Source organism: Nerophis ophidion, linkage group LG09 (assembly GCF_033978795.1).
Source record: "Nerophis ophidion isolate RoL-2023_Sa linkage group LG09, RoL_Noph_v1.0, whole genome shotgun sequence".
NCBI classification, from domain to species: Eukaryota; Metazoa; Chordata; class Actinopteri; order Syngnathiformes; family Syngnathidae; genus Nerophis; species Nerophis ophidion.
In genome coordinates this window covers 37,439,437-37,466,549 of record NC_084619.1, presented here as the reverse complement: position 1 = coordinate 37,466,549, position 27,113 = coordinate 37,439,437, and the positions used below count along the sequence as shown (strand labels likewise).

Sequence of the window (27,113 nt, the reverse complement as noted above, 5' to 3'; positions counted from 1 at the left end):
ACGAGTTCAGGCAGGTATCCACCCCCCCCCCCGCCTTGTGTGAGAGCATAGTGGAATGAGGGAGTGTCGCTAGCAGTGAGAATGACGTGTTGATACCACCAAAACGTCATTCACGTTCACCCAAAGCGGGCATCGGGGCCACTTTTGCATGGTGGACCAAACGTTTTAAATGCAAAATTTTCTGCATGAAACACATGGTTGTAATTTTATAAACACTGTGAAAGCAAGCTGTTTTTTAATGTTTATTTACTGTCAAACAATTTTAGATAAGAATGCCTTCTGAGATACAAGTATTAACCAAGTACGTCTACAAGAAATGAATTGTATCCCAGCTTCTGTGGCTACACACAACATGTCTCCTTCACTTTTTTTCCACCATCCAGTTCACTTTACAAACGGTCACATCCACAGCCAATCTGCTGCTCGAGGTAATAGTTTCACTTCTGGCTATTCAGTAACTACACAGCACATTACCGTCCAAGTTTATTCCTTTCTTACGGCAAGCCTGCGAACCAAACCATGTCACTAAATTTACAGCTTAGCTTTTCATACTACGTACTCCTCATTCAACACACTGAGCCACCACTACTTAATGAAAAACTGTAATAGGCCATCTAAAAAATAAAAAAAAGTTTAAAATTGAGGACCAACTACTCTGAAAAAAAAGGCAGTAGATCTTACAATACACAAACTGACAGCTCAAATGCCAGAATTCTACCGTAAAAATACAATGACTGTAGATTATATGGTTAAAACTGGCAGCTCAATTGCCAGCATTTAACAATAAAACTAACAGCAGTGCAATTTCTTAATTTACAGAACCTGGAAAATATGTGATGTACTTTATTGTAATTGTATGCAAGTTCAAAATAAACTAATACTGTTACTAGCACTGTAAAAAACAACAGTCATAGATTTTAACATTAAAAAACTGTCCAATAGCCGCCAGAAATCTACGGTAAAAAATAATAGTTGTACCGCTTTTCAATTTACAGAAATTGGAAAAATGTTGTGTACCATATTGTAATTGTATGAAATAAACTAATTCTACCACTACCGTTAACAACTGTGAAAACAACAGCCGTTGATTTTAACATAAAAAAAAGTCAGGCAGTCGCTACAAGTTTTCCGTAAAAATAACAGTTGTACCATTTTTCAATTCATGGTAATGAACTGTAAAAACGACTAGATTTTACAGTAAAAAAAACAACAACCGGTCGTCGCTAGCATTTTCCTGTAAAAATAAAAGCGGTACCATTTTTCAAATTTAAAGTAATGCACTGTAAAAACAGCCAATTTTATGTTAAAAACAAAACAACTTGCAGGTAGCCGCTATAATTGTACCGTAAAAATTACAGTAAGACGGTTTTTGAATTTACAGCAATTTGGTGTGAAAAAAAACCATTTGATTTTATGGTAAAATTTCAGCTGCTGTTTTTTTAATCCTAAAATAATTTCTTTTCACAATGTACAGTGGGCGACAAGGACAAACAGGCAAAAATGTTCAAACGCGCCAAACACTGAAATTCTCTAAAGGGTCTGCGGTCTATATATAGTATGTACAAATTAAAATGTAAAAAAACTAAGTGGCATGAATCTAGCTGTGCACTATAGTTGGTAAATTACGGTACCTTTTCCCTTCCACCAAAATGGAGTTTTGATGCCCCTGCTAGAAATGCAGCTTTTCTCTGTCATTTTGGGAAGGAGGGCACAGTGTGTGGTTTTGGTACATTTGCATTTGTATCTAATCAAGCTTATGTGATTGTAGCCTTTTCCTGTTGCTTTTGTGTTTTTGGTCTTGGAACATGTCTGTCTTAGGACTGTTTGGACATTGCAGCACATTTTCCACTGTAATGAAGACATGTTGGTATGATGCAGTCATTCTGCAACTTCTTGTGAAATAAATACTTCTGTGAGAATCATGTGCATTATTATCTTTAAAAAGACAAGATTGGGGATGTGTTGTATGGATCAAACTAAATTCAGCAGATAAAGCTACATGTTGTGGCCCGCTGCTGTCTTGCATTATTTGCAACTCGACAAATAGATGCAAAGCATTAAAATAGCATTAATGTCTTTTCAGCTATTTGTTAATGCAAGGGTTTTCCTAAACAGCATCTGTTACCCAAAACGCAGCAGACAGCAGAGATGAATGAAATGGAGAACACTAGCTTGGTCAATCAGTAAACAGAGTTGTGTTGACTTTTCTGCACACTTGCCAGTCACACTCATAAGGAAGACAAAAATGCTCCAGAGACGGTTTCACCTTTGTACCTATAAAACTCATAAATCTCTCTTTCTAGCGGTTAAAATGTAAGGCAATCAACTCCCAGACATTGTATGTGTGGGACATGCTGGAGTGCCACCTGCGGTTAGTGCGGAGACGTGACCTGTTCTCGAAAAACTCAGCTCAATGGTGGTCACAACAAGGTGGGGGTTTTCCTGGGACGTTCCGGCGCTGGGGGAGACTTGCTCCTCAGCTCTTTGCTCTTCAGGCTGACATGCTGGGCCACCATCAGAGCGGGAGCAGAGAGGTGATGTGCTGCGGCCTTCTGCTGATGAGCGCTATTGATGTAGCCGGAGATGAGGAGGGTCATTTCTCTGATCTGTTCGTAAAACAAAACAGTAACAAGTCAGAGTACCCTTACTTAAAATAAAAATTTTATTCACATTAAAAGTACAACATGTAATATGCTAACATTTATTTTTGCCAGCTGGTACAACAACCAGCAGAAAAAGTGGCCTTCAAACCTTCAACGACATACTGTAGCATCTCTGCCCACAGTCTGGATAAGCGAATTAGAACATCTGCGTGATCTCCACGTGCTTGTGTGGGTTTTCCCCACTTTATCTTTATTTATTTGCACAATAAAAACAGTACAAAAGTTAACATTGTAAAAAAACATGCAGACAAGAAATTAGTAATGAGAAAAGCGCAATAAGAAATAAGTGCAGGTGAGAAAAGAAACCCAAAAAGGCTTATGCAAGGTTCTCACCTTACACAGTAAATTAACAAACGTAGTATATAGAAAAAATAAGATAACAAGTAGTCTAAGTGAGTGTAAGGGTGTGTATACGTGTATGTGTTTATGCCTGTAAGGAAGTAATAGGGCTACAATATAAGGTAGGAACAGATGGAGAATGTTGATTCATCAGGCTGGCCCTTAATCTATGTTTAAAGTTAGTGAGTGAAGATGAGGAGTTTGCAATGCTTACGTGACTATTCCAGTTTAAAGGACCTCTGTTTGATGGAAAACTGGCTAAGAGTGATACAGCCAAAGATAGGACGGAGAGGATCAGTTTGTCTAGTATTGTGATAATGAACTTGTGAATTGGTTTTGAAATAATCTTTAAAAGTGTAAGAAGCCTATTAGGGAGGTAAGTACAATGATAGATACAAGAAGAGGACTGAACTGTGTTGATACAATAGATACTACATTTAGTTTCCTAAACAGGAGAACAGATAATAGTTAGAGGGGGTAGCTATTCTTACCAATTAATTTTGCATAATGAATATCTATCCACCCATTTTCTACCGCTTGTGTGAGTGTGAAGTTGTCTGTCTATCTGTGTTGGCCCAGTGATGAGGTTGCGACTAGTCCAGGGTGTACCCTGCCTTTCGCCCGAATACAACTGAGATAGACATAATGAATTGTTTGTGTAAATTTGATGAATATGTACTAGCCCAGACAATATTGCAATAGATAAGATATGGATTCATTAAACTGTAATCAAGAGTTAAGAGGCATTCCTGATTAACCAAACCCCTGATTCTTCTGATGATACCAAGAGGTCTTGACACTTTATTGGTTACTGAACCTATGTGTTCTGTCCATGACCATTTTTCATCCACTTGGATACCTAGAAATTTGGTAGATGAAACTTGACTCATTTCGATTCTTCTAATACAGGGGTCGGGAACCTTTTAGGCTGAGAGAGCCATGGAAGCTAAATATTTAAAAATGTATTTCTGTGAGAGCCATATAATATTTTTGTAACACTGAATACAACTAAATGTGTGCATTTTTTATGTAAAACCAACATTAGGGTCGAACATGTCTGTTATTCTTTTTAATAACATTTTTATTCTGAAGCTAACTAATAATGAATAAAATACTTCTTACCATTCTTGACTTCTTGAACAGGTGCGGTGGAAAACGGATGGATTGATAAAAATGCATTAGAATTGTTTATATTTTGAACGTTATTTTTAACACTGATTACCAGGGGAATATTCATTATTTATTGTGTTAAGCAATGTCATCTAAGATTAATCTGAGAGCCAGATGCAGTCATCAAAAGAGCCACATCTGGCTCAAGAGCCATAGGTTCCCTACCCCTGCTCTAATAGTATCCGGTTTCTTTAACATTCCAAAAACATTCAGATCAGGCTAAATCAACACCCTTAATTGTCTGAATGATAGCGTGAAGGGTTGTTTGTCTGTATGGCAACCACTCCAGCTTGTAAACAGCCTCTTATCCAGCTCAGTTTTGAGAAGGACACATTATTAATTGATTCCACAACAAAAAAGTATTTTAGGTGCAAAGAGTTAGTTTGTCTGGGGGGGTGGGATTTTTTTTCTAATTTACACAGGGTCAAATTTATACATCTATTCATGTGACCTTTTCTACAATTTTCTGAAATTATGGAAAAATTATTTAACAACAGATTTGACAAAATTCATGAATACAAGTGAAACTCTTGCCAGTAAAGATACAGAGCTAACATTTTAACATCAATGGCATTAATCAAAATAATAGAAGAGATTACAAATGCAAGAGATGGTAAACCGTGTGCAGCTGCAGTGTTTATGAATTTAACAAAAGCATTTAACACAATCAATCTCTTAATTAACAAATTAGAACTGTATGGCATCAGAGGTTTGGTCTTGGACTGGAGAAGAAGCTACTCAACCAACAGGAAGCAATACGAAAAGCTAGGTGAAGATACAGTACGTCTACAGCGCTAAATATATCTTGCAGTGTACCCAGGGATCAATAGTGGGAACCAAATTGTTCAATCTCTACATAAACAAATTAGGAAAGTCACAAAGGACTTAAAAGTTAGTTTTAATTGCAGACGACATGACTGGGGTTTGTTTATAAAAAAAACACACAGAAGCTAGTACAAAAAATATCAGAAGAAATTAACAAATTAACGAGATGGTTTGACAAACAAGACTTTGCATTAAAATAATGATATTCGGCAACAGTAGAAGAGAGAGACAAAGTTGACATTGAAAGGGAAAATAAATACAATTTTTGGGTGTAACAATGGATGATAAAATGCACTGGAAATCTCATATAAAAATATACAACATAAGGTGGGAAAAAATACTTCATTAATGATGAAAGTAAAATACTGTATATTCTCTACTGCTTGCTAGGTGTAACCATATCTGAGTTATTTTGTAAATAATTTGTGAAATAACTACAAAAGTATGCTTTGTTAACCAAACGTTTTACAAAAGAGGTTGGTTAGAATAATACATAACGTTGGATATAGAGAACACCCAAAACCGTTATCTATTGAATAAAAAAACATTGAGATATAATGATTAGGTGCATTTGCAAATAGCTAAAATTATTTACAAAGCCAACTTTGACCTGCGACCTAACAAAAGAGGAGAAATATAACCTTAGGAAAAAGTGTAATATTTGTATGCACCTACAACACTTAAAACAATTATTATATCAGTATGTGGAATAAATTATGGACTGCCTTAAGCAAATAAGTAAAAAAATTAAAAAAAGTACTTATATGATCCACTTTAAGTAACTTTTCAAACTCAAACAGTTTATTAAGTGCAAAAAAGAATACTTGAAAAATTAGATAAATGTATTCATCTCATTATGTGAATCATAACGTACCTAACTGTTTATTCATGAGAATGTGGTTTTGTTATTTATTTATGTACTTAATATTTATTTACTTACTGACTCAGTAATGATGTATCCATTTATCTATTTACTCATTAATGTACTGTTGTGTTACAGATTGAGTACAAACTAAATGTGTTAGACATTGCAATGAAATGAAAAGGGGTAGAATTAAAAAAAGCTCTCCTTCTTCATACTCCTTTTCGGACATGTTGTAATGCGAAAACTGTAGATATGTGATGTAGCACACGAAATAAACTAACACCATAATCATAACCCAAAATCTGTGAAACCCTGTTCCATGCTTTTGTACTGCAACTGATTTCCCAACAAAAGAGTCCTAAAAAGTGTGACTGTTGGGTATTTTTAAACATTAATGCCAAATTGTTTAATTTGTGCAGAATTTAAAATCAATACAATAGAAACAACTACAGTAATTTTATGGAATAATATAATTTTACAATACAATTATATTGTACAGCATTTGCCTTGGTAATGCAGTATCCCCTTTGGCCTGCTTCCCCGCCTTGAAAAAATAGAAACTCGGAAATTGTTGTTTATGTTGCACATTGACGTCTTTGATTGACAAACATTAGATGTCGGAATTGACAGCAACTGACATGAATAGTCTGTTTGTGTCAGAACAAGTGAGCAAGGCCAATGCTCAGTCATCAAATTTTGTAGCGTCACAAAAAGTACAAACAGACATGTCGGCCAGACCATTCGGCAGTTTCTACATAATGTCATTGATAAATGTCCTCAGGTTGGCTCCTGCTCTGATGTGGCGTAAACTGAAGGTGCTGCGGCAGGGCTGCCTTGCAAAGTGCAGGACATGTTTTTAATGGTTTGTTTTTCTGATTTGGTGGGTGTCACCGTTCACACTTATGTTCTCAGTTTCGGTGGATGAAGGGAAGATTGTGGGGTGGCTTGGCGCAGATGTTAAAACAGCAGTTCCCGTAACTTAAGGGTTCCAGGTTCGATCCCAGCTTCCGTTGTGTTCTTGGTCAAGACACTTGACCCTTGCTCCTGATGGGTCGTGGTTAGTGCCTTGCATGGCAGCTTCTGCCATCAGTGTGTGTGTGTGTTAATGAGTAAATGTGATGTATAATGTAATGTCACGACGCAGAGTTGAACCCCCGTTTCCTCGGCAACTGGAGCTGCCGGGACATCCCTGCTCGTGCTGGGTTCTGTCTAAGTGCATTGCAAAAAGTCCTCAGGCATTGATCAGTTTGAAACACGCCAACTGTCAATCAATTATCAACACACCTGGACTTGATGAAAGGGAGCGGCAGAAAGACCAGTGGACCCAAAGAACCTTTGCCAGAACGTCGCTAACCTTCCAGTAAGCATCATGTCTGGCATTCCTTTCTCCGTAATTTTCTCGCCTTCGGTTTGCTTTCTCTCTTCGTGTATCCCTGGTTCATGTCCCTTTGTGCTTTCACAGTGACTCCCCTGTCTTCCGTGATCGTGCCTTGTCACTCGATATCCATCCGGATTCCTGACTGCCCTCCTCGATCCACGACCTCTCTGCTCGGACCCAGACCACGCTGCCTCGTTCCTGCCCACGACCCCTTGCCTGTCCACGAACGGGCTCTTCTCCTTGCCCCTCGTGAGTCGACGAAAGATACAACAAACACTCACAGACAAAAACTCTTGGTAACAGTTACATTATTAATATTACACATAGTCCACACTCGGGCTTCACGGTGGCAGAGGGGTTAGTGCGTCTGCCTCACAATACGAAGGTCCTGCAGTCCTGGGTTCAAATCCAGGCTCGGGATCTTTCTGTGTGGAGTTTGCATGTTTTCCCCGTGAATGCGTGGGTTCCCTCCGGGTACTCCGGCTTCCTCCCACTTCCAAAGACATGCACCTGGGGATAGGTTGATTGGCAACACCAAATTGGCCCTAGTGTGTGAATGTGAGTGTTAATGTTGTCTGTCTATCTGTGTTGGCCCTGCGATGAGGTGGCGACTTGTCCAGTGTGTACCCCGCCTTCTGCCCGATTGTAGCTGAGATAGGCACCAGCGCCCCCCCCGACCCCAAAAAGGGAATAAGCGGTAGAAAATGCATGGATGGATGGATGGATAGTCCACACTCAATCACTTAGAGTAGCATACACACGCGACGTATACATCAAAGGTTTAAAATAAACCTTGAAAACCACAGTTCTGCCCTGGTTGTCACCTCCTTCCCTTCTCTGAACATAACATGTAAAGCGCTTTGGGTATCATTCCGGGTATAGTAAAGCACTATATACAAACCCCGTTTCCATATGAGTTGGGAAATTGTGTTAGATATAAACACAAACGGAATACAATGATTTGCAAATCCTTTTCAACCCATATTCAGTTGAATATGCTACAAAGACAATATATTTGATGTTCAAACTGATAAACATTTTTTTTGTGCAAATAATCATTAATTTTAGAATTTGATAACAGCAAAATGTGACAAAGAAGATGGGAAAGGTGGCAATAAATACTGGTAAAGTTGAAGAATGCTCATCAAACACTTATTTGGAACATCCCACAGTTGTGCAAGTTAATTTGGAACAGGTGGGTGCCATGATTGGGTATAAAAACAGCTTTCCAAAAAATGTCTTCTTCCTTCACAAGAAAGGATGGGGCGAGGTACACTCCTTTGTCCACAACTGCATGAGCAAATAGTTAAACAGTTTAAGAAAAACGTTTCTCAAAGTGCAACTGCAAGAAATTTAGGGATTTCATCATCTACGGTCCATAATATCATCTAAAGGTTCAGAGAATCTGGAAAAATCACTCCACGTAAGCGGCATGGCCGGAAACCAACATTGAATGACCGTGACCTTCGATCCCTCAGACAGCACTGTATCAAAAACCGACATCAATCGCTAAAGGATATCACCACATAGGCTCGGAAATACTTCAGAAAACCACTATATAAATACAGTTCGTCGCTACATCTGTAAGTGCAAGTTAAAGCTCTACTATGCAAAGCGAAAGCCATTTATCAACAACATCCAGAAACGCCGCCGGCTTCTTTGGGCCAAGATCATCTAAGATGGACTGATGCAAAATGGAAAAGTGTTCTGTGGTCTGACGACTCCACATTTCAAATTGTTTTTGGAAACATTCGACATCGTGTCATCCGGACCAAAGGGGAAGCGAACCATATAGACTGTTATCGACGCAAAGTTAAAAAGCCAGCATCTGTGATGGTATGGGGGTGCATTAGTGCCCTAGGCATGGGTAACTTATACATCTGTGAAGGCACCATTAATGCTGAAAGGTACATACAGGTTTTGGAGCAACATATGCTGCCATTTAAGCACCGTCTTTTTCATGGACGCCCTTGCTTATTTCAGCAGGGAGGCTGAGGAGTGTGATCCCATGATAGTTGGAACACACCCTCCGGTCCCCCTTCTTAAAGAGAGGGACCACCACCCCGGTCTGCCAATCCAGAGGTACCGCCCCCGATGTCCACGCGATGCTGCAAAGTCTTGTCAACCAAGACAGCCCCACAGCATCCAGAGCCTTAAGGAACTCCGGGCGGTTCTCATTCACCCCCGGGGCCTTGCCGCCGAGGAGCTTTTTAACTACCTCAGCAACCTCAGGCCCAGAAATAGGAGAGCCCACCACTGATTACCCAGGCCTCATAGGAAGACGTGTTGGTGGGATTGAGGATGTCTTCGAAGTATTCCCTCCACCGATCCACAACATCCACAGTTGAAGTCAGCAGAACACCAGCCGCACCATACACAGTGTTGACAGTGCACTGCTTCCCCTTCCTGAGGCGGCGTATGGTGGTCCAGAATCGCTTCGAAGCCGTCCGGAAGTCGTTTTCCATGGCTTCCCCGAACTCCTCCCATGTCCGAGTTTTTGCCTCTGCAACCGCTAAAGCTGCACACCGCTTGGCCCGTCGGTACCTGTCCACTGCTACCGGAGTCCTATGAGCCAAAAGAACCCGAAAGGACTCCTTCTTCAGCTTGACGGCATCCTTAACTGCTGGTATCCACCAACGGGTTCTGGGATTACCGCCACGACAGGCACCAACAACCTTGCGGCAACAGCTCCAAACAGCCGCCTCGACAATAGAGGTGCGGAACATGGTCCACTCGCACTCAATGTCTAGCACCTCCCTTGTGACATGTTCAAAGTTCTTCCGGAGGTGGGAATTGGGCCTGCCAGGTCTGTCCCGCATCCCCACCCCCCCATCACAGCCAACTCACCACCAGGTGGTGATCGGTAGAAAGCCCCGTCCCTCTCTTCACCCGAGTGTACAAAACATGAGGCCGCAAATCCGATGACACAACTACAAAGTCGATCATGGAACTGCGGCTTAGGGTGTCCTGGTGCCAAGTGCACATATGGACACCCTTATGTTTGAACATGGAGTTTGTTATGGACAATCCGTGATAAGCACAAAGGTGCAATAACAAAACAGCACTCAGGTCTAGATCCGGGCGGCCATTCTTCCCAATCACGCCTCTCCAGTTTTCACTGTCGTTGCCAACATGAGCGTTGAAGTCCCCCAGTAGGACAATGGAATCACCCGGGGGAGCACTTTCCAGTACTCCCTCGAGTGTACCCAAAACGGGTGGGTACCCGGAACTGTTGTTTGGTGCGTAAGTACAAACAACAGTCAGGACCCGTGCCCCCACCCGAAGGCAGAGGGAGGCTACCCTCTCGTCCGCTGGGTTGAACTCCAACGTGCAGGCTTTGAGCCGGGGGGCAACGAGAATTGCCACCCCAGTCCATAGCATCTCACTGCCGGCAACGCCAGAGTGGAAGAGGGTCCAGTCCCTATCGAGATAACTGGTTCCAGAGCCCTTGCTGTGCGTCGAGGTGAGTACGACTATATCCAGCCGGAACTTCCCTACTTCGCGCACTAGCTTAGGTTCCTTCCCCCCAGTGAGGTGACGTGCCACGTCCCAAGAGCTAGCTTATGTAGCCGAGGATCAGACCGCCAAGAGCCCTGCCTTCGGCTTCCGCCCAGCTCACAATGCACCCGACCTCTATGGCCCCTCCTATGAGTGTTGAGCCCATTGGAGGGATAACCCACGTTGCCTCTTCGGGCTGTGCCCGGCCGGGCCCCATGGGGACAGGCCCGGCCACCAGGCACTCGCCATCGTGCCCCAACTCCGGGCCTGGCTCTAGAGCGGGGCCCCGGTCACCCGCGTCCGGGCGAGGAAAATCTGAGTCCATTATGTTGTAATTCCATAGAAGTCTTCAAGCTGCTCTTTATCTGATCCCTCACCTAGGACCTGTTTGTCTTGGGAGACCCTACCAGGGGCATGAAAGCCCCCCCGGACAACGGTGGGGAATGCTCATAGCTCAAATTAAAGGGGAACTGTACTTTTTTTGTAATGTTGCCCATCATTCACAGTCATTATGAGAGACACACGCTTGGAAGATGCGGGTAATGGGAGCCACTGTAGCCTTCAAAGCCCTCTAAAACAATTTCAAATCCCTCCATCAAACGTTTTATATATACGCTGCAATTCTGTATATAATGCAGTAACAGACTTGTTCATAACAATATGTAATATGTACAATATTTACTGTATTTTAATCAATAGCGGGACTTCCTTTTCTGGCGCATTTATTTCCATTTCCATAGCAGCGCACATCCGACTTCTGACATCTGCCGGGTGTTCCTACTTACAAAAATAAACACTCAAGTGTAATCATGGCAGACTAAAAGACAATGAAGACGACTATTTTTGGACAAATGAGGATTCACAACCTTATATTTTTGAAGTTGAATATACTGACGGAGGAGGAATTGCTGCGTATAGAAATGAGCATGAAGAAGAGGGTGAGACGTTGGAGCAGAAGGAAGCCCAGAGAGTGAGGTCGGTGCGATTTGGTCACGTTGCAAATCTTGAACTTTTGAGCCAAGCTACTGTATGCCGAATTATTGAAACGCCCAAATCAGCTGGAAATGTCCCCGGACAGCGTGACAAAACGGACAACTGTGCATCGAGTAAGTCACAATACTATTGTTCATAATATATAAAATGACAGTACATAGTACGCTTTCAAGCTAGCTGTGTACAAACAAACAGTGATGGGCAGCAACAAGCTACATGTAACTAAGCTACGTAGTTTAACTACATTTTCAAGTAGCTTGGCAATAGCTTAGCTACTTTTATAACGAGTAATTTTTCCTGTAGCTAAGCTACTTTTAGACCCATGTAGCGAGGTAGATTGCATCAAAGCTACAAGCTACAAAGAGAAAAAAAGGACTGCGAATCCAGGCCCCCAAAAAATAATGATAAAATACAATGACCTGGATGAATGATAACATCCATACTAACGGAGAAAATCCATGATGTTTGGTTGCTGTTTGTATGATGAGTCACAATTGGCTATAGTTAGGGTGAAACATTGCAGATCATAGGCAAGATAAAGCGGGTCATCGAAACTAGGAAGCAAAATCATAACAGACACACACTCATGTCACATGGCGACGAAGGAGTCGGAGACAGAGGGTCGCTTCAAGCTGAGCACTCAACAAAAAAAGCAACATACTTGCTTACAACGTAGGGCAAAAGCGTTCTCTTCCGCAGATTAAATGTTTCTTTAGTGATGAAGACGACGTCACAATAATGCATGTCCTTAGCCATCATTAGACAAATGTATGTGTTTAGAGAAAACAATGCCGACATCGTTAGTTTTTGGTTGTTTACTTTGTAAAACAAAATCATAACTGCTTTTTTCATCTAAAACGTGGAACACAAATTTAAGAACACAAATTAAGGTGAGTTGAGTTAATGAAAAGTTTTACTGCACATAACCATTACCAAATGTTACCAAACATCACACAAGTCATTGTTTTCTTTTTTGTCAAGAAATAGATGCTGTTTTTTTTTTTTTTTTACTGTAGACAGAGAAAATAATACATTATAGGGGTGGGCCAATGAACAAACAAACTAAATAAATACATACAGTAGGGTGCAGGGACCCCTACAGGTAGTTGTAGTGTGTCCCCAGCTAAATGACAGCTAGTTAATGGGTGGGTTCATTACTAGACTCTCAGTTACATTAACATTGATATTATACATGTGGGCCCATATATATACATGCCGTTAAATGTAACTTTGATGAAGCAAGCTACTTTTGGCATGTGGCTAGTAGTGCAGCTTGCTATAATTCTACACGGATACCTTCCCCTGTAACTCAGCTACATTTAATTGAGATTAACTTGTAGCTTAGCTTACTACATTTTCCAAGTAGCTTGCCCATCAATTCAAACAAAAGATGAAACGTGGGCTATACTTTACAGACACTGTAATATGATTGTTAATTTTCTTCAGTCGGTACAGATTGGTGTGTAATTGCAAAGTGTTATAAACTCACGTGTTTTGTGTTGATGTAGAAGCTAGCTTATCTCTTGCCATAGCGAGCTTTTACGGCTAATACCGAAGCACGCCAATGGGTTAGTAGACTAAAAAAAGAGTTCCTCCGTGTTCACGTTTACAATAACAATGTCACTACAGCTTGGTTATTATACGGGCTATGAAATGTAAATGAAGTATTAATGTTGGTTTTTGGATGCATTATCAAAGTGATTTAGAGGTAGAAATGATTGCTCCCATTAGCTGCATTGCTCCTGGGCTCGGCCACCTCTGCTGCCCACTTGCTCACCCAGGGGGTGAACAAGGGGATGGGTCAAATGTAGATGACAAATTTCACCACACCTAATGTGTGCGTGACGATCATTGGTACTTCAACTTTGCTTGCCACCTAGAACAAGACCATTGTTTAATGTTGGAAAGCAAAAAAACTAAAACCTTTTGTCTTCTTGTCTCACATAACGAAGGCAAAATTTCCCCCAAAAATAGCAGTTCCTCTTTAAAGCATAAAAAAGCAAATAAACAGTTTGTACGTCGTGAAGTTGAGGTATGACTGTATTTGAAGAGACAAACCCAAAATTTGGCAAAAAATCAGAAAACAAGATGTGATCTACTAACCTTGGACATGTCCATGGCAAACATATGTTTCAATGAAGGTTTGTCTTTGATGGTGTTGTTAGAATTGTTCTGTGCCACAACCAGCATGAAGTCTTGTTTGCAGCCCCCAAATGTCATCACACTTTTGTAGGCGTAAGTCACCAGTAGTTTCTAAACAAACACATTGAATTTTGAAATGAACGTGATACTGATGCTGCTCAACTACAGTAAATTTGCAAGGAACCTGGAAAGTTTTAATTTGATTATTTATCTATGAATGGCAAGTGTATGTTCCTGTTTTAATTCACGAAAATAACTAAATTAACTTGAGTAACACAAATGTCAAAAAATGCCTGGCTCAGCTTTAATTGCGTTATTCATTCATTAATATAGCAAATTAGTCAAGGGAATTAATCTGCTTTTGGTTGATTGTAAAAAAGCTCACAATAGAGTTGTGCTCCAAAATGCTGACACCATCTTCATTAACTGCCAGCCAAACATGTGCTGCTGTTTCTGGAGAAGCAGTGATGGACTGAAAACACAAAACAAAATAACACATTAATTTTTATGTGGCAGATTTTCATATCATGAGATTGGTGCGTCTTTAATTTTTTTTAATCTTCTATTCTTTTTATGACCCGTCTGGACCCCTGGATGCAAAGATGGCAGGCAAGTGCAGAAGAATAAGCCATTTTATTAGGGAAATGTAGGTAAAACAAAGAACAAAGATATGCAGTAGGGGTGTGCACAAATGTGTTTGAAGGGCAAAGCAAATGATCCAGCTCTGTCCAAGTATCCTGACTGACAGTGTTGTGATTGCCAATTAAGGACCTGTGAAAAAACCAGCCCTCAGACCACAAGAGTGTTGGCAAAGAGAAGCAAACAGGAAGTAGAACGAAAAATAAGAGCGCCTGACAGAAAATAATACAAAATTCTATAAATTCTATAAACTAATAATAAGTGTCATGTGAGATCATGGCACTTAATGAGATTTCCACAAGATCTTGAGTGTCTAATGGCAGAACCTTAGTGAGTCCACATATGGCAATTTTCTTGTTGTCCAGAGATAATAGGAAATCGCTGATCAGGACAATTTGTTGTTTTCCCGTGAAAAAAATTAAGAACAGTGGTTTCATGAAGAAAACATAAGTCGACAGCAGATTATCAAATATTCATCCAAGTACTATATTTTTCAGACTATAAGGTGCACCTAAAATCTTTCAAAATGGCACCTATTAGGAGATATTATCTGGCATTTTGTTTCGACCTGTTATGCAAAACGATCTGTTGTGTATTTTGGAGCTGCATAAGTCCTGAAAATGTGTGCGTATCCGCCATTGTAGCTCACGCCATAGTCAATAATCTCCTTCACTTTATCTATCCTCTTGTTGTGGGGCATTCATCCTCTGCTGTTGCCATTTCCAATACAAAGTATCTTACAGTTCGACCTTAATTTGTTAGCAGACTCGCTATTAAAGCACAAACAACTACAACAAAAGATGACGGGCAGAAGATGCTGTTGAAGTGGAGCCACATTAATATGACCTAAACGGCGCATCCTGAAAAGAAGGTCAGCAAACTGCTTGACATTACATCACGGTCTGTAATACATAATCTAGGCGAAATGCTGACCAAAGAGTCACTAATAAAATTATAGTACAATAGTACATGTAAGGAAGTGTTTGAAATGTAAAAAAAAAATTATGATATGACCCCTTCAATACACCTTTTGTTTGCCGAAATGAATTTCCTCCGACGTGTGGCGGGGCTCTCCCTTAGAGATAGGGTGAGAAGCTCTGCCATCCGGGAGGAACTCAAAGTAAGGCCGCTGCTCCTCCACATTGAGAGGAGCCAGTTGAGGTGGTTTGGGCATCTGGTCAGGATGCCACCCGAACGCCTCCCTAGGGAGGTGTTTAAGGCACGTCCAACCGGTAGGAGGCCACGGGGAAGACCCAGGACACGTTGAGAAGACTATGTCTCCCGGCTGGCCCGGGAACGCCTCGGGATCCCCCGGGAAGAGCTAGATGAAGTGGCTGGGGAGAGGGAAGTCTAGGCTTCCCTGCTTAGGCTGCTGCCCCCGCAACCAGACCTCGGATAAGCGGAAGAATATGGATGGATGTTTGAAAATAGACCTGAATAGAACCGTTCATCAGCAGTTTGCCCTATAGTCTGAAAAATATGGTAAGTTAACCTTGATCTTCAGTAGGTGAATTTCCGTGAAGTACAGGCACTATTTAGTTTATGATTTTTAAGAATATCATATGCATTTAACTACTTTATAAGCACCCTACGCAGCCTTCACATGAATTTAGAATCACTACCTATGCTCTTAAACCTACATAATTTTGAAATGAAAACAACTGGGTGCTTAAATCTCAATGTACTCAATGGTACTTTCAAATTTGTAATGCGCTGAAACTGATAGGTAATCACTAAGTGTCGAGGGAATTCCGTACATTCAATTCTTCTTTATTGATTGTTAATAACTGTCTCTACGATGAACTCAGTTCCCTGTCAACCAATTGCAACAGCCTAGGAGTGGTTCGGCGAAGGAAGCTTTGATCCGAGCATGTTGGCCAAGAGTAGAAGAATACACATTAACCCTGGAAACAACTTTGAAATTTACGGGTTATTACTGTAAATTTGCCTCACTGAGACCCCATATTTTAAAAATAGGGCTCCTTTAAATACAAAGGTGGTTTTTACTAAGATACACACTTTTTTCAGAGTGTTTCATATTTCAGGCACACTTACCTCTGCTTCAAAAAGTTTGGCACCAAAGAAAGGCCACTTCTTAGCAACAGTCAGATAAATCCTGACACACTCAGATAAAGTTCTACCCCTGAGCGAGGCCCAGCGAGCAGAGAGGCGCTGGAGCAGTTGTCTGAAAGCAAAACAATTCCTCATTTATATATTTTAAGCTTAGTTGTATGAAAATAAAAAAAGATCTATGATCTAACTATCCATAAATCGAATCTAATAAGAGTGTATTTTGGTACCTAAGATGTTCCTCTGATGTAATCCGGCGGTAGTGTTTAGGGTAGAACCTATCCAGAACCTGTTTCAAGGTCTGGTTGGATTTAGTTTGAACGGGTCCAGGAGGCAAGAAGGGGCGTTCAAAATCCCCGAACTCCACCTGAAAAATGAAAGGGTAAATGAAAACTGTTAATTGAAAAACACAAATATGAATTAAAAAGTAAACCATAGCTCAGAACCAAGAAATAACTTTCAGACCTGAGCAAGTAATGCAGCCATTTCCAGAGCCAGTTCCTTGTTGACAGGGAAGTGTCCTGCTACGATGGACTCATTGGTCTGATAGGCCAACAACAACCTTTCCCTCTCTGATTCTCCCCTCACCTGGCTAGAGAAGTACAACCTGGAATAGTGAAAACATTACAGTATTTTAAATGATTGAAATCCTGGTTTTGAAGGGTTCACTATGTTATCAAGCGGATGGAAGTATTGGAACTATTACGCAACAGGAAGCGAAAATAGAAGAAAATATTGATTTGGTCGTACAGTTCACTAGACTGTAGTTATACTGCTGTTGTCAGTGACAACACTGCAGCACCCTTTTTCAATGAAATTACCTCTCAAATATCATGTCAACAAAAGCGGTTGACTATACGTCGACCTTGAATTAAACGGGCACTTTTTCTTAATTCGGACAACAATCCGACAGAGAACCAATGACAGACGTGTTGTCGATACAAGCGGGGCAGACTTAGGTGGGCTTCATTGCACTATGTTATTTGTTACAGCACTAGAGTAAGTGTTACAATATTTAACGCGGGTCCAACCAAATAGTTTAAATTTGACCAGAAGACCTCTGTGGAAGCGTGGCAGCTTGAGAAAATTTTGACAATTTTTTTTTCAAACGAGGGAAATTTAATAGATATATTGTTTCTAGAGTGTAGGAATAAACAGTGGAGACCATAACAGCTTGATACAGTGTGACGAGATAGTTGGTGTAACTTATTGTATAAAGCAGTATTGTAAATGAGTCTTACCATGTACATTAAAGGGGTCCTATTATAATTGTTTTTCTAAATTTAAAATACTTCCATGTGGTCTACATAACATGTAATTGTGCTTCTTGGGTCAACATTTTGCATTGATTATGTTTTACACACCGTTTTAAGACCGTTTCTTTAGAACGCGCCGTTTTTTGGGCGGGTCTTATTTAAGTGCGTCTTCTCCACGCCCACCTTGTTGTAGTTTTTAGTGATTCCATATGTGTCTAGTAACAGATATAGGTTTGAACTATAAGATACTTTATATTACAAACAGCAGAGGATGCATGTACATGTACGAGCCAGTCTTCCCCACAATAAGAGGATAGATATAAAAGGGAGCCTTTTGATTACAGCGCGGACCACAATGGCAGACGCACGTTAGGCGCTCTAGGTACAATTCTACAATATTTTGATAATACCTTTTACTAGTAGCAAAATCCAAACAGCACGTTTGGTGTAAATGGGAAAGAAGGCAAGTTTATTTTTCGAAAACAAGATTCAAAATCTATAGTTTGATTTCGAATCTTCAGGACTTATTCAGATCCCAAATACACAACAGCAGGTACCAATAGGTAAGAAAAGTTTGTTTTACAAAATAGTTCCCTTTAAACATTAATAAAAAGCATAATTGACACAATTTTTTAAATAACATCCCATCTTTCTCCACCTGTTCTTGTAGGTAAGGCGGATTGTTCTGGTATTTTCTGACTTGCCAGAGTGCTGCTCTTTAGAAGCCTGCTCCCATTTGGAGATAATATCACAAATCTGCAGGAGAAATGAAGGCCACAGGAAACATACGCATGAAGAACAGCCTGTAAATCCATAAAGGCGCAGTGACCTCTTACACATACTTTTCTAATTTTGATGCAAAACATATAAACAAGCAATTAATGATTACAAACAAACCTTGATGCTTCCCTGATGGAGGCAATGCTCTAGCTCTCGACCAGTAGGGTCATCAGTGTACAAGCTGAAGCCAGACAGCCCTGTTTTTCTCATACCGGTGTCCTGGTTGAGACGACACTGGAGCTCCTCCACTGTGGTCGATGCATCAAAGCCCACCACCTATGAAATATAATTTTAGCAGGTAAACAAACAAAAACATATTTTTAGTATTTCCACACTATCTAGACGTTCTGCAGTGCTAAAAAAGTAAAGGTATCATTTTAACTCTCTCTCTGTGAACTGGAAGCCTCCTGCTCTACTGGGAATGATTGATAAAGTGATTGTAATTGCATGCAAACCTCATTTCCATATGAGTTGGGAAATTGTGTTAGATGTAGATATAAACGGAATACAATGATTTGCAAATCCTTTTCCACCCATATTCAGTTGAATATGCTACAAAGACAACATATTTGATGTTCAAAATGATAAACTTTTTTTTTTTTGCAAATAATTATTAACTTTAGAATTTGATGCCAGCAACACGCGACAAAGAAGTTGGGAAAGGTAACAATACATACTGATAAAGTTGAGGAATGCTCATCAAACACTTATTTGGAACATCCCACAGGTGTGCAGGTTAATTGGGAACAGGGGGGTGCCGTGATTGGGTATAAAAGCAGCTTCCGTGAAATTCTCAGTCATTCACAGACAAGGACGGGGCGAAGGTCATCACTTTGTGAACAAGTGCGTGAGCAAAGAGTCAAACAGTTTTAGAACAACATTTCTCAACGAGCTATTGCAAGGAATTTAGGGATTTTACCATCTACGGTCCATAAAATCATCAAAAGGTTCAGAGAATCTGGAGAAATCACTGCACGTAAGCGACGATATTACGGACCTTTGATTCCTCAGGCGGTACTGCATCAAAAACCGACATCAGTGTGTAAAGGATATCACCAAATGGGCTCAGGAACACTTCATAAAACCACTGTCAGTAATTACAGTTGGTCGCTACATCTGTAGGTGCAAATTAAAACTCTACTATGGAAAGCCAAACCCATTTTCAGCACCCAGAAACTGTGGCAACTGTGGACATGGTGTCCTCCGGAACAAAGAGGAAAATAACTGTCCGGATTGTTATAGGCGCAAAATTCAAAAGCCAGCCTCTGTGATTGTATGGGGGTGCATTAGTGCCCAAGTTATGGGTAACTTACACATCTGTGAAGGCACCATTAATGCTGAATGGTCCATACAGGTTCATATGTTGTCATCCAAACAACATTATCATGGACACCACTGCTTATTTCAGCAAGAAAATGCCAAGCCACATGTTACAACAGCGTGGCTTCGTTGTAAAAGAGTGCGGGTACTTTCCTGGCACGCCTGCAGTCCAGACCTGTCTCCCATCGAAAATGTGTGGCGCATTATGAAGCGTAAAATACGACAGCGTAGACCCCGGACTGTTGAACGACTGAAGCTCTACATAAAACAAGAATGGGAAAAAATTTCACTCTCAAATCTTCAACAATTAGTTTCCTCAGTTCCCCCTCAAAAAAGGTGATGTAATGCAGTGGTGAACATGCCCTTTCCCAACTACTTTGGCACGTGTTACAGCCAAGAAATTGTGAGTTAAATATTATTTGCAAAAAAAAATAATAAAGTTTATTAGTTTGAACATCAAATATCTTGTCTTTGTAGTGTATTCAACTGAATATGGGTTGAAAATGATTTGCAAATCATTGTATTCTGTTGATATTTACATCTAACACAATTTCCCAACACATATGAAAATGGGGTTTGTACATTTAAACGTTACCAGTCGAATAATTAAACTATACACGTTGACCGTTTCATGTTCTCTTTAAAAAAACTTTAGCTATTATTGACTGTTACAACATGACACCTGCAATGTATTTTTAACAGTAGCACCAACTTGAGAAAAAACAAAGGGCACCCACCGAAATAAAGCCTAAATCAGTGCAAACTAGTGTACACAGGCACTATGCCTATTCAAACAGACTGAATATGACTTGAGGGAGTTTGCATGAGTTCTACATTAAAGTCTTCACTCTATATCAGTGGTTCTCAAATGGGGGTACGCGTACCCGTGGGGGTACTTGAAAGTATGCCAAGGGGTATGTGAGATTTTTAAAAAATATTCTAAAAATAGCAACAATTCAAAAATCCTTTATACATATATTTATTGAATAATACTTTAACAAAATATGAATGTAAGTTCATAAACTGTGAAAACAAATGCAACAATGCAATATTCAGTGTTGCCAGCTAGATTTTTTGTGGACACGTTCCATAATTAATGATGTTAAAAATGTATTTTCTTGTGAAAAAAGGTTTAGAATTAAGTTCATGAATTCAGATGGATCTCTATTACAATACCCAAAGAGGACACTTTAAGTTGATGAATCTTTATTGATAAATGAATCACTTGTTTCTTTTTCAAGAAGATTTTAGTTATTTTTACATCTTTTTTTCCAAATAGTTCAAGAAAGACCAATACAAATGAGCAGTATTTTGCACTGTTATACAATTTAATCAGTCAGAAACTGATGACATAGTGCTGTATTTTACTTGTTTATCTCTTTTTTTTCAACCAAAAATGCTTTGCTCTAATTAGGGGGTACTTGTTTTAAAAAAATGTTCACAGGAGGTGCATCACTGAAAAAAGTTTGAGAACCACTGCTGTATATGTCTGCAAAAAATCTTGTCTGTTTTCATTAATAGCAACTAACTAACGTCAATATTACCTGCTGTGTTTATGGTTATTACCTGATACGTGTTATTGAGGAAGTGAACAGGCACACTAAATGGCAGGGAGTGGTGGTAGGGATTTCTGAGGAGAATAGACAGGATCTCCATACGGGACGCTCTGGCTTGTCTCTCGCTTTTCTGCTGGGTGCGCTCCATTGAACGCTGGCAGTAGATTGCATATTTACCCACCTCAGTCCTGTGAACAGAATTGGAAGCATTAAAGAAATTGGAATGCACATGATCTAACACGATTCAATAAAATCTGATCACGACTTAAATGTTTAGTGGAAGTAAAACAATGAAAGTGTCAAATAGGGATGTACCGATCAAGATGTTTGACCTCCAATCCCGATCAGATTTTTTGGCTCCGGATCCGATCCGATCCGATTTTGAGGCCCTATCCAATACTTTCACAACAGATTATAGTACTGAAAGTAACACAGCTAAAGTAAACACAACAACACATTTCAATAAATAGTATTGTATTCAATTTAGAATGTGCTTGTATTGTTATAAGATTAGGTATTACATTTGTGGTATCCAATGTGACATACACTTGTTTTGACATAACAAAAGTGCCTAATGCATAATAACTAAACAAAAGCAAAAGCTACTATTGGCTCCCATTTAAGTCGTTTGGGTTTTGCCCTCAGTTACCTGTATCAAGAGACTCACTCCCTGACTTTCTAAACGATAACAAAAATGACTAGAAAATAATTTGGTAAAAACAAGATAAACAAACAAAGATACCAAATTGTTTATATAGATATTATACCATATATAATATATATATATATATATATATATATATATATATATATATAGATATTATCGACATCTGGATCAGTCATCCCTACTTCACTTTGAAGCTTTAAAAGGAACTGCACTTTTTGGGAATTATGCCTATTGTTCACAATCATAATGAAATACATGACGACGGATGGACTTTATAAAATGCATTCTAAATATTAAATACATTTTATTAAAAGTCTGCTTACAATGGAACTTATGGAAGCCGCTCTATTCCGCCTATAAAGCCCTTAAAAAAATCCGAACACCTCCATTTAGGTTTTATATACATGATGTAAGTATAAACAGTATGTAATTAGAAAAGGCGCATCTATAATAACACTTCATATTTACGTATTTTGACTATTTTAAGGATATGCGGCACATTCATTTTGAAAATGCACCACAATGTTTGCTTTTTTTTAACATCACTGAATACTGCTCACTGCAGACTTTATGAGGGCCAACAAACATAAAAAAACCATCACTTACTGTACAAGGTCCGCTTAAATTAGGAAGCAGACTGCTAGGATGTTCATAAATTCCCGTTTAAGAGAAGAATGACTCAAAAACCTTGGAAAGAAAAGGAAAGTGGCGCCAAGCATATGTTCGGGTTATTCCCGTCATTTCCAGGTTTAAATTGGCTGTCAAAGTGTACCAAGTTTTTGGAATACATGCTCAACCTTCTTCTATCCAAATGAGAGGCATTATTTATGATCTACACTGAATTTACATGGAGAAGGGAAGCAAAGAAACAGCAGATCACTTGATGATATCAACATTACACACAAGCTTATGATCACGGCACCGCTATAAATAGTTTGTGTTCGCGCTTATAATAACAATATCACAAATACTTAGTTAATATTCAAGTCACAAAATGTAATTTGAGTATTGTTGGCACTTTTTGGTTGTTTTTTTTATTGGATTTCATGGCCGCAATAGACGACGGCTACGCCTGCGGCTACGCCTGCGGCTACGCCTCTGGCTTCCACAGCGACGACGGCTCCGCCGACTGCTTACACTGCGACGACGACGACGACGACGCCGCCGCCGCCTCCTGCTTCCACGGTGACGACGACGACGCCTTCTGCTTCCACGGCGACGACGGGGGCCGCCTCCTGTCTCCACGACGACGTCTCAGCGACCTTGAGCAGGCCTGCAGGTGGCCCTCCCAGAGGTCAGTGTATGGACGCAAGTGGCGCAAACAGCAGCGACACACAAGACTTAGTCTGAGAACTCTCCGGCTGCTCAACTTCTGGCGCCACTCTTTCCCACCTTCTCAGCGCCCACCAATGTAGCCTCTTCGAGGTCGCCCGCCTCGACAATTGCAGCGGCGTTCCATTCGCTGCCGCCACCTGACTTGTCCCCGAATCCACCGGGGACACATGGCCTGGCGACCCTCTGCCATGTCCTCCCTCAGCCCTCCCTTGAATCATGAACTCGTATAGTTGGGGGTGGGGGGGGTTTAAGTTTTTTTTTCCAGGGACATCTGGTATCTGTCCCTTAAGGGGGGGGTCCTGTTGTGATCCGTTGCCCGGATCATATTATGTTTAGGTTTTTGATTATTTTTTGTATTACGTTCTGCTAGTGTTTGACTTCTTTAGTTCCTGGTTGCACCTCCTTGTTTATTTTGTCACCATAGTTACGTATTAGTTTCATCTGCCACTTGTTCCAGATGCACACCTGTTTTATAATTACTGTCTTGATTTAAGCCTGCCTCCTTCGTTCATTCTGCCTGGCTTCGTAGTTTGTGTTTCACACAAAGAGTAACGACTTTTGTTCTGGACTTGCTAGCTTCCGCGCTAGGCCTTGTTATTCCTCTAACTCCCATCCTAGCTCTTTTGTTTTGTCTTTTGTGCTATGAGTAAGTTTTTCTTTTTCATAGTCTGCTTCATTCTTAAATAAATCATATACTCTTACCTTCACGCTATGTCCGAGCCCGACTGCATCCTTGAGAGAACGACTCTGCATCACCATGCGACCCAATCGTTACAACCAGTTTTTTTATTGCGATATTTAGCTTTTGCGCATTTTTAAGTGTAATGGAAACGCAGCAACTATATTTGAATATGAGAAAACACTGTACTTTAATCAAGTAATTTTTGGGGGGTACCACTAGATAGAAACCACGTACCACTGTATTAAAACATGTCAAACTGGCAGTTGTAATGAAAAAAATTATATTCAAGGGGGATACAATACGAAAATCATATTTAAGATTTAGGACCTGCGATGAGGTGGCAATTTGTCCAGGGTGTACCCCGCCTTCAGCCCGATTGTAGCTGAGATAGGCTCCAGCGCCCCCAGTGGTAGAAAATGGATGGATGGATATTTCAGAATTAGTCAAATGTGTAGTGTAGAGGTTGTGCTAATTTGTTGGGGTGGCACTAGCAAATCTATAAGGGGTTGAGGTTACGAAGGTTATGAAGACTTTGTATTTGTCATGAATTTACCATGAATTGATTAACGTGGACCCCGACTCAAACAAGTTGAAAAACTTATTCGGGTGTTACCATTTAGTGGTCAATTGTACGGAATATGTACTGAACTGTGCAATCTACTAATAAAAGTTTCAATCAATCAATCAATCAATCAATCAATCAATAATATGCAACTTGTTTACATTGACAAATGTCATGTTTTAGACTGCGACATTGTTCAATTAAGGGAAGCTTATAACCTATGTCAAACCTGTCTACTATTGTGTTCTTAGCTATTGTGTAACTGCGAGCTACTAATAGCCATCAGCAGTGTTTTTCAACCACTGTGCCGCGGCACACTAGTGTACTGTGAGATATTGTCTGGTGTGCCGGGGAAGATTATGTAACTATGGTTTGGAGGTAAAAAGGTATCAAATGCTTAAACCAAAAATAAACAAAAGGCAAGTGCCACTAAGAAAACGCATTGACGCTTAGGGACGGGTATGCAAAACAAAGCTAAAAGTGAACTGGCTGCAAAGTAAACAAAAACAGGATGCTTGACGACAGCAAAGATTTACAGCAGGTGGTGCAGACGGCATCCACAAAGTACATCCGTACATGCGATGACATTCAACACCAAAATAGGAGCGCAAGACAAGAACTAAAACACTACTCAAAGGAAGTGAAGTGAATTGAAGTGAATTATATTTTTATAGCGCTTTTTCTCTAGTGACTCAAAGCACTTTACATAGTGAAACCCAATATCTAAGTTACATTCAAACCAGTGTGGGTGGCACTGGAAGCATGTGGGTAAAGTGTCTTGCCCAAGGACACAACGGCTGTAACTAGGTTGGCAGAAGCGGGAATCGAACCTGCAACCCTCAAGTTGCTGGCACGGCCACTCTACCAACCGAGCTAAAGGAAAACACCAAAAAACTCAAAATAAGTCACGGCATGTTGTGACAGGTCGTGACAGTACACCTACTTTGAGACAAGAGTTATACTGATGCATGGTTGGTCATTGTTTGAATTCATATCCAACAATTGCGAGAAATACTTTTTTGACTGTCAAAATCGGCTGCTGAGTTAAATTTTTTAAATGTTTTCTGCCAGTGGTGTGCCTCAGGATTTTTTAAATGAAAAAATGTGCCTTGGCTCAGAAAAGGTTTAAAAACACTGGCCTACAGTATAGCCTACCATGTTTACCTTTTGTAGATCACTTAACGAAAGTACAAGAAAAGACCAACCTTGTGTGCTTATAGCGAAGTTGTTTACTGGCTGTCCAGCTTTGCACAAGTAAATGCACAGCAGGGCTGCTTGTACCTGAGATTTTAGATGCAAGTTGACCTAATTCCATACTTGATATATTTAGGCAATAATAATAATGATTTCTTCATTTTTGTTTCTTTATGTTTTTTAGCTGGAACGCGTGCAGAAAATTTGTACATATTTTAGTAAACATTTGTATTCTTCTGGCTATTGTCCTATACTGGGGATAATGATTGTATGTCATTAATGTGGAGCTATTGTTTTATTTTGAATGTGGTATTATTTTTTAGGTATGAATGGGTGTATTTCCTTTTGCCTAACTGGGTCCTGTTATGCAAAACCATCTTTTCTTACCTGTCAGTACATGTTGTTGCCTGTTTAGTCTCTCCATAAGTCCCACAAATTTGAAATCATACCATGAAGGCATTGCGGGAATATTAATAAAACAATCTTGCCTTCTTCCAAACGAGCAAGTTTTAATTTGAGACTTTCGTGACATATTTTGCCTTACTTATGTCAGCGGATATCTCCATATAGAATAGAGGTTTACCCAAAGAGCTTTGCAAAATTTCCATTATTTTTATTCAATTGTATTCCAATGTTTTAATCAATGAGCAAAAAAGTTTACTTTTCATATAATTCCGTTTTCAGTGCACATTGTTGTCCAAAATTTTGGTTTTCATATACCATCTCGGTTACGGAATGGTCAAACATTCGGTGCAACAAACCATTACATCTGCCTGTGTATCATTACATAGAATCGAAGGCCCAAACAAAGAATCCCTAATGTTTGTGACTCAGTTTCTGTGCTTTTTTTTAATTAAGTATGATTGCAAAATAACCCACAATGGGGTCCATAAAAAGAGCCACCCAGTTCGAAAGAAATTGTGTGCCTCCATACTTTTTTTTCTTGAACTCTTCTAGCAAAAAGTATAACAAGAAAACCACCGGCTAGCATATGTTACCATTAGTGGTTTAACAGAACACATTTGTTTGACAGTTGTTTCTATTATTCACAATTACAAAATTTATGTAATAAACATTTTCATCTGTTGATTGGCAACACTAAATTGGCCCTAGTGTGTGAATGTGAGTGTGAATGTTGTCTGTCTATCTGTGTTGGCCCTGCGATGAGGTGGCGACTTG

At 40.0% G+C, this 27,113-nt stretch overlaps 1 protein-coding gene across 3 annotated transcripts in view; it reads right to left on the bottom strand.

Moving 5' to 3' along the window:
- Positions 1-229: 229 nt before the first annotated feature.
- plekhh2 (pleckstrin homology domain containing, family H (with MyTH4 domain) member 2) overlaps positions 230-27,113 on the bottom strand; it is a 102,906-nt gene continuing 76,022 nt past the window's right edge. For all 3 annotated transcript variants that reach the window (XM_061910923.1, XM_061910922.1, XM_061910924.1), the window contains 9 exons: positions 21,505-21,682; positions 18,736-18,894; positions 18,497-18,594; positions 17,048-17,189; positions 16,813-16,949; positions 16,568-16,697; positions 14,259-14,345; positions 13,835-13,984; positions 230-2,606 (listed from right to left, as the gene is read on the bottom strand). In XM_061910923.1, the coding sequence (XP_061766907.1) occupies positions 2,421-2,606; positions 13,835-13,984; positions 14,259-14,345; positions 16,568-16,697; positions 16,813-16,949; positions 17,048-17,189; positions 18,497-18,594; positions 18,736-18,894; positions 21,505-21,682 (1,267 nt within the window). In that variant the 3' untranslated portion in view covers positions 230-2,420. The remainder of the gene's footprint in view (positions 2,607-13,834; positions 13,985-14,258; positions 14,346-16,567; positions 16,698-16,812; positions 16,950-17,047; positions 17,190-18,496; positions 18,595-18,735; positions 18,895-21,504; positions 21,683-27,113) is intronic.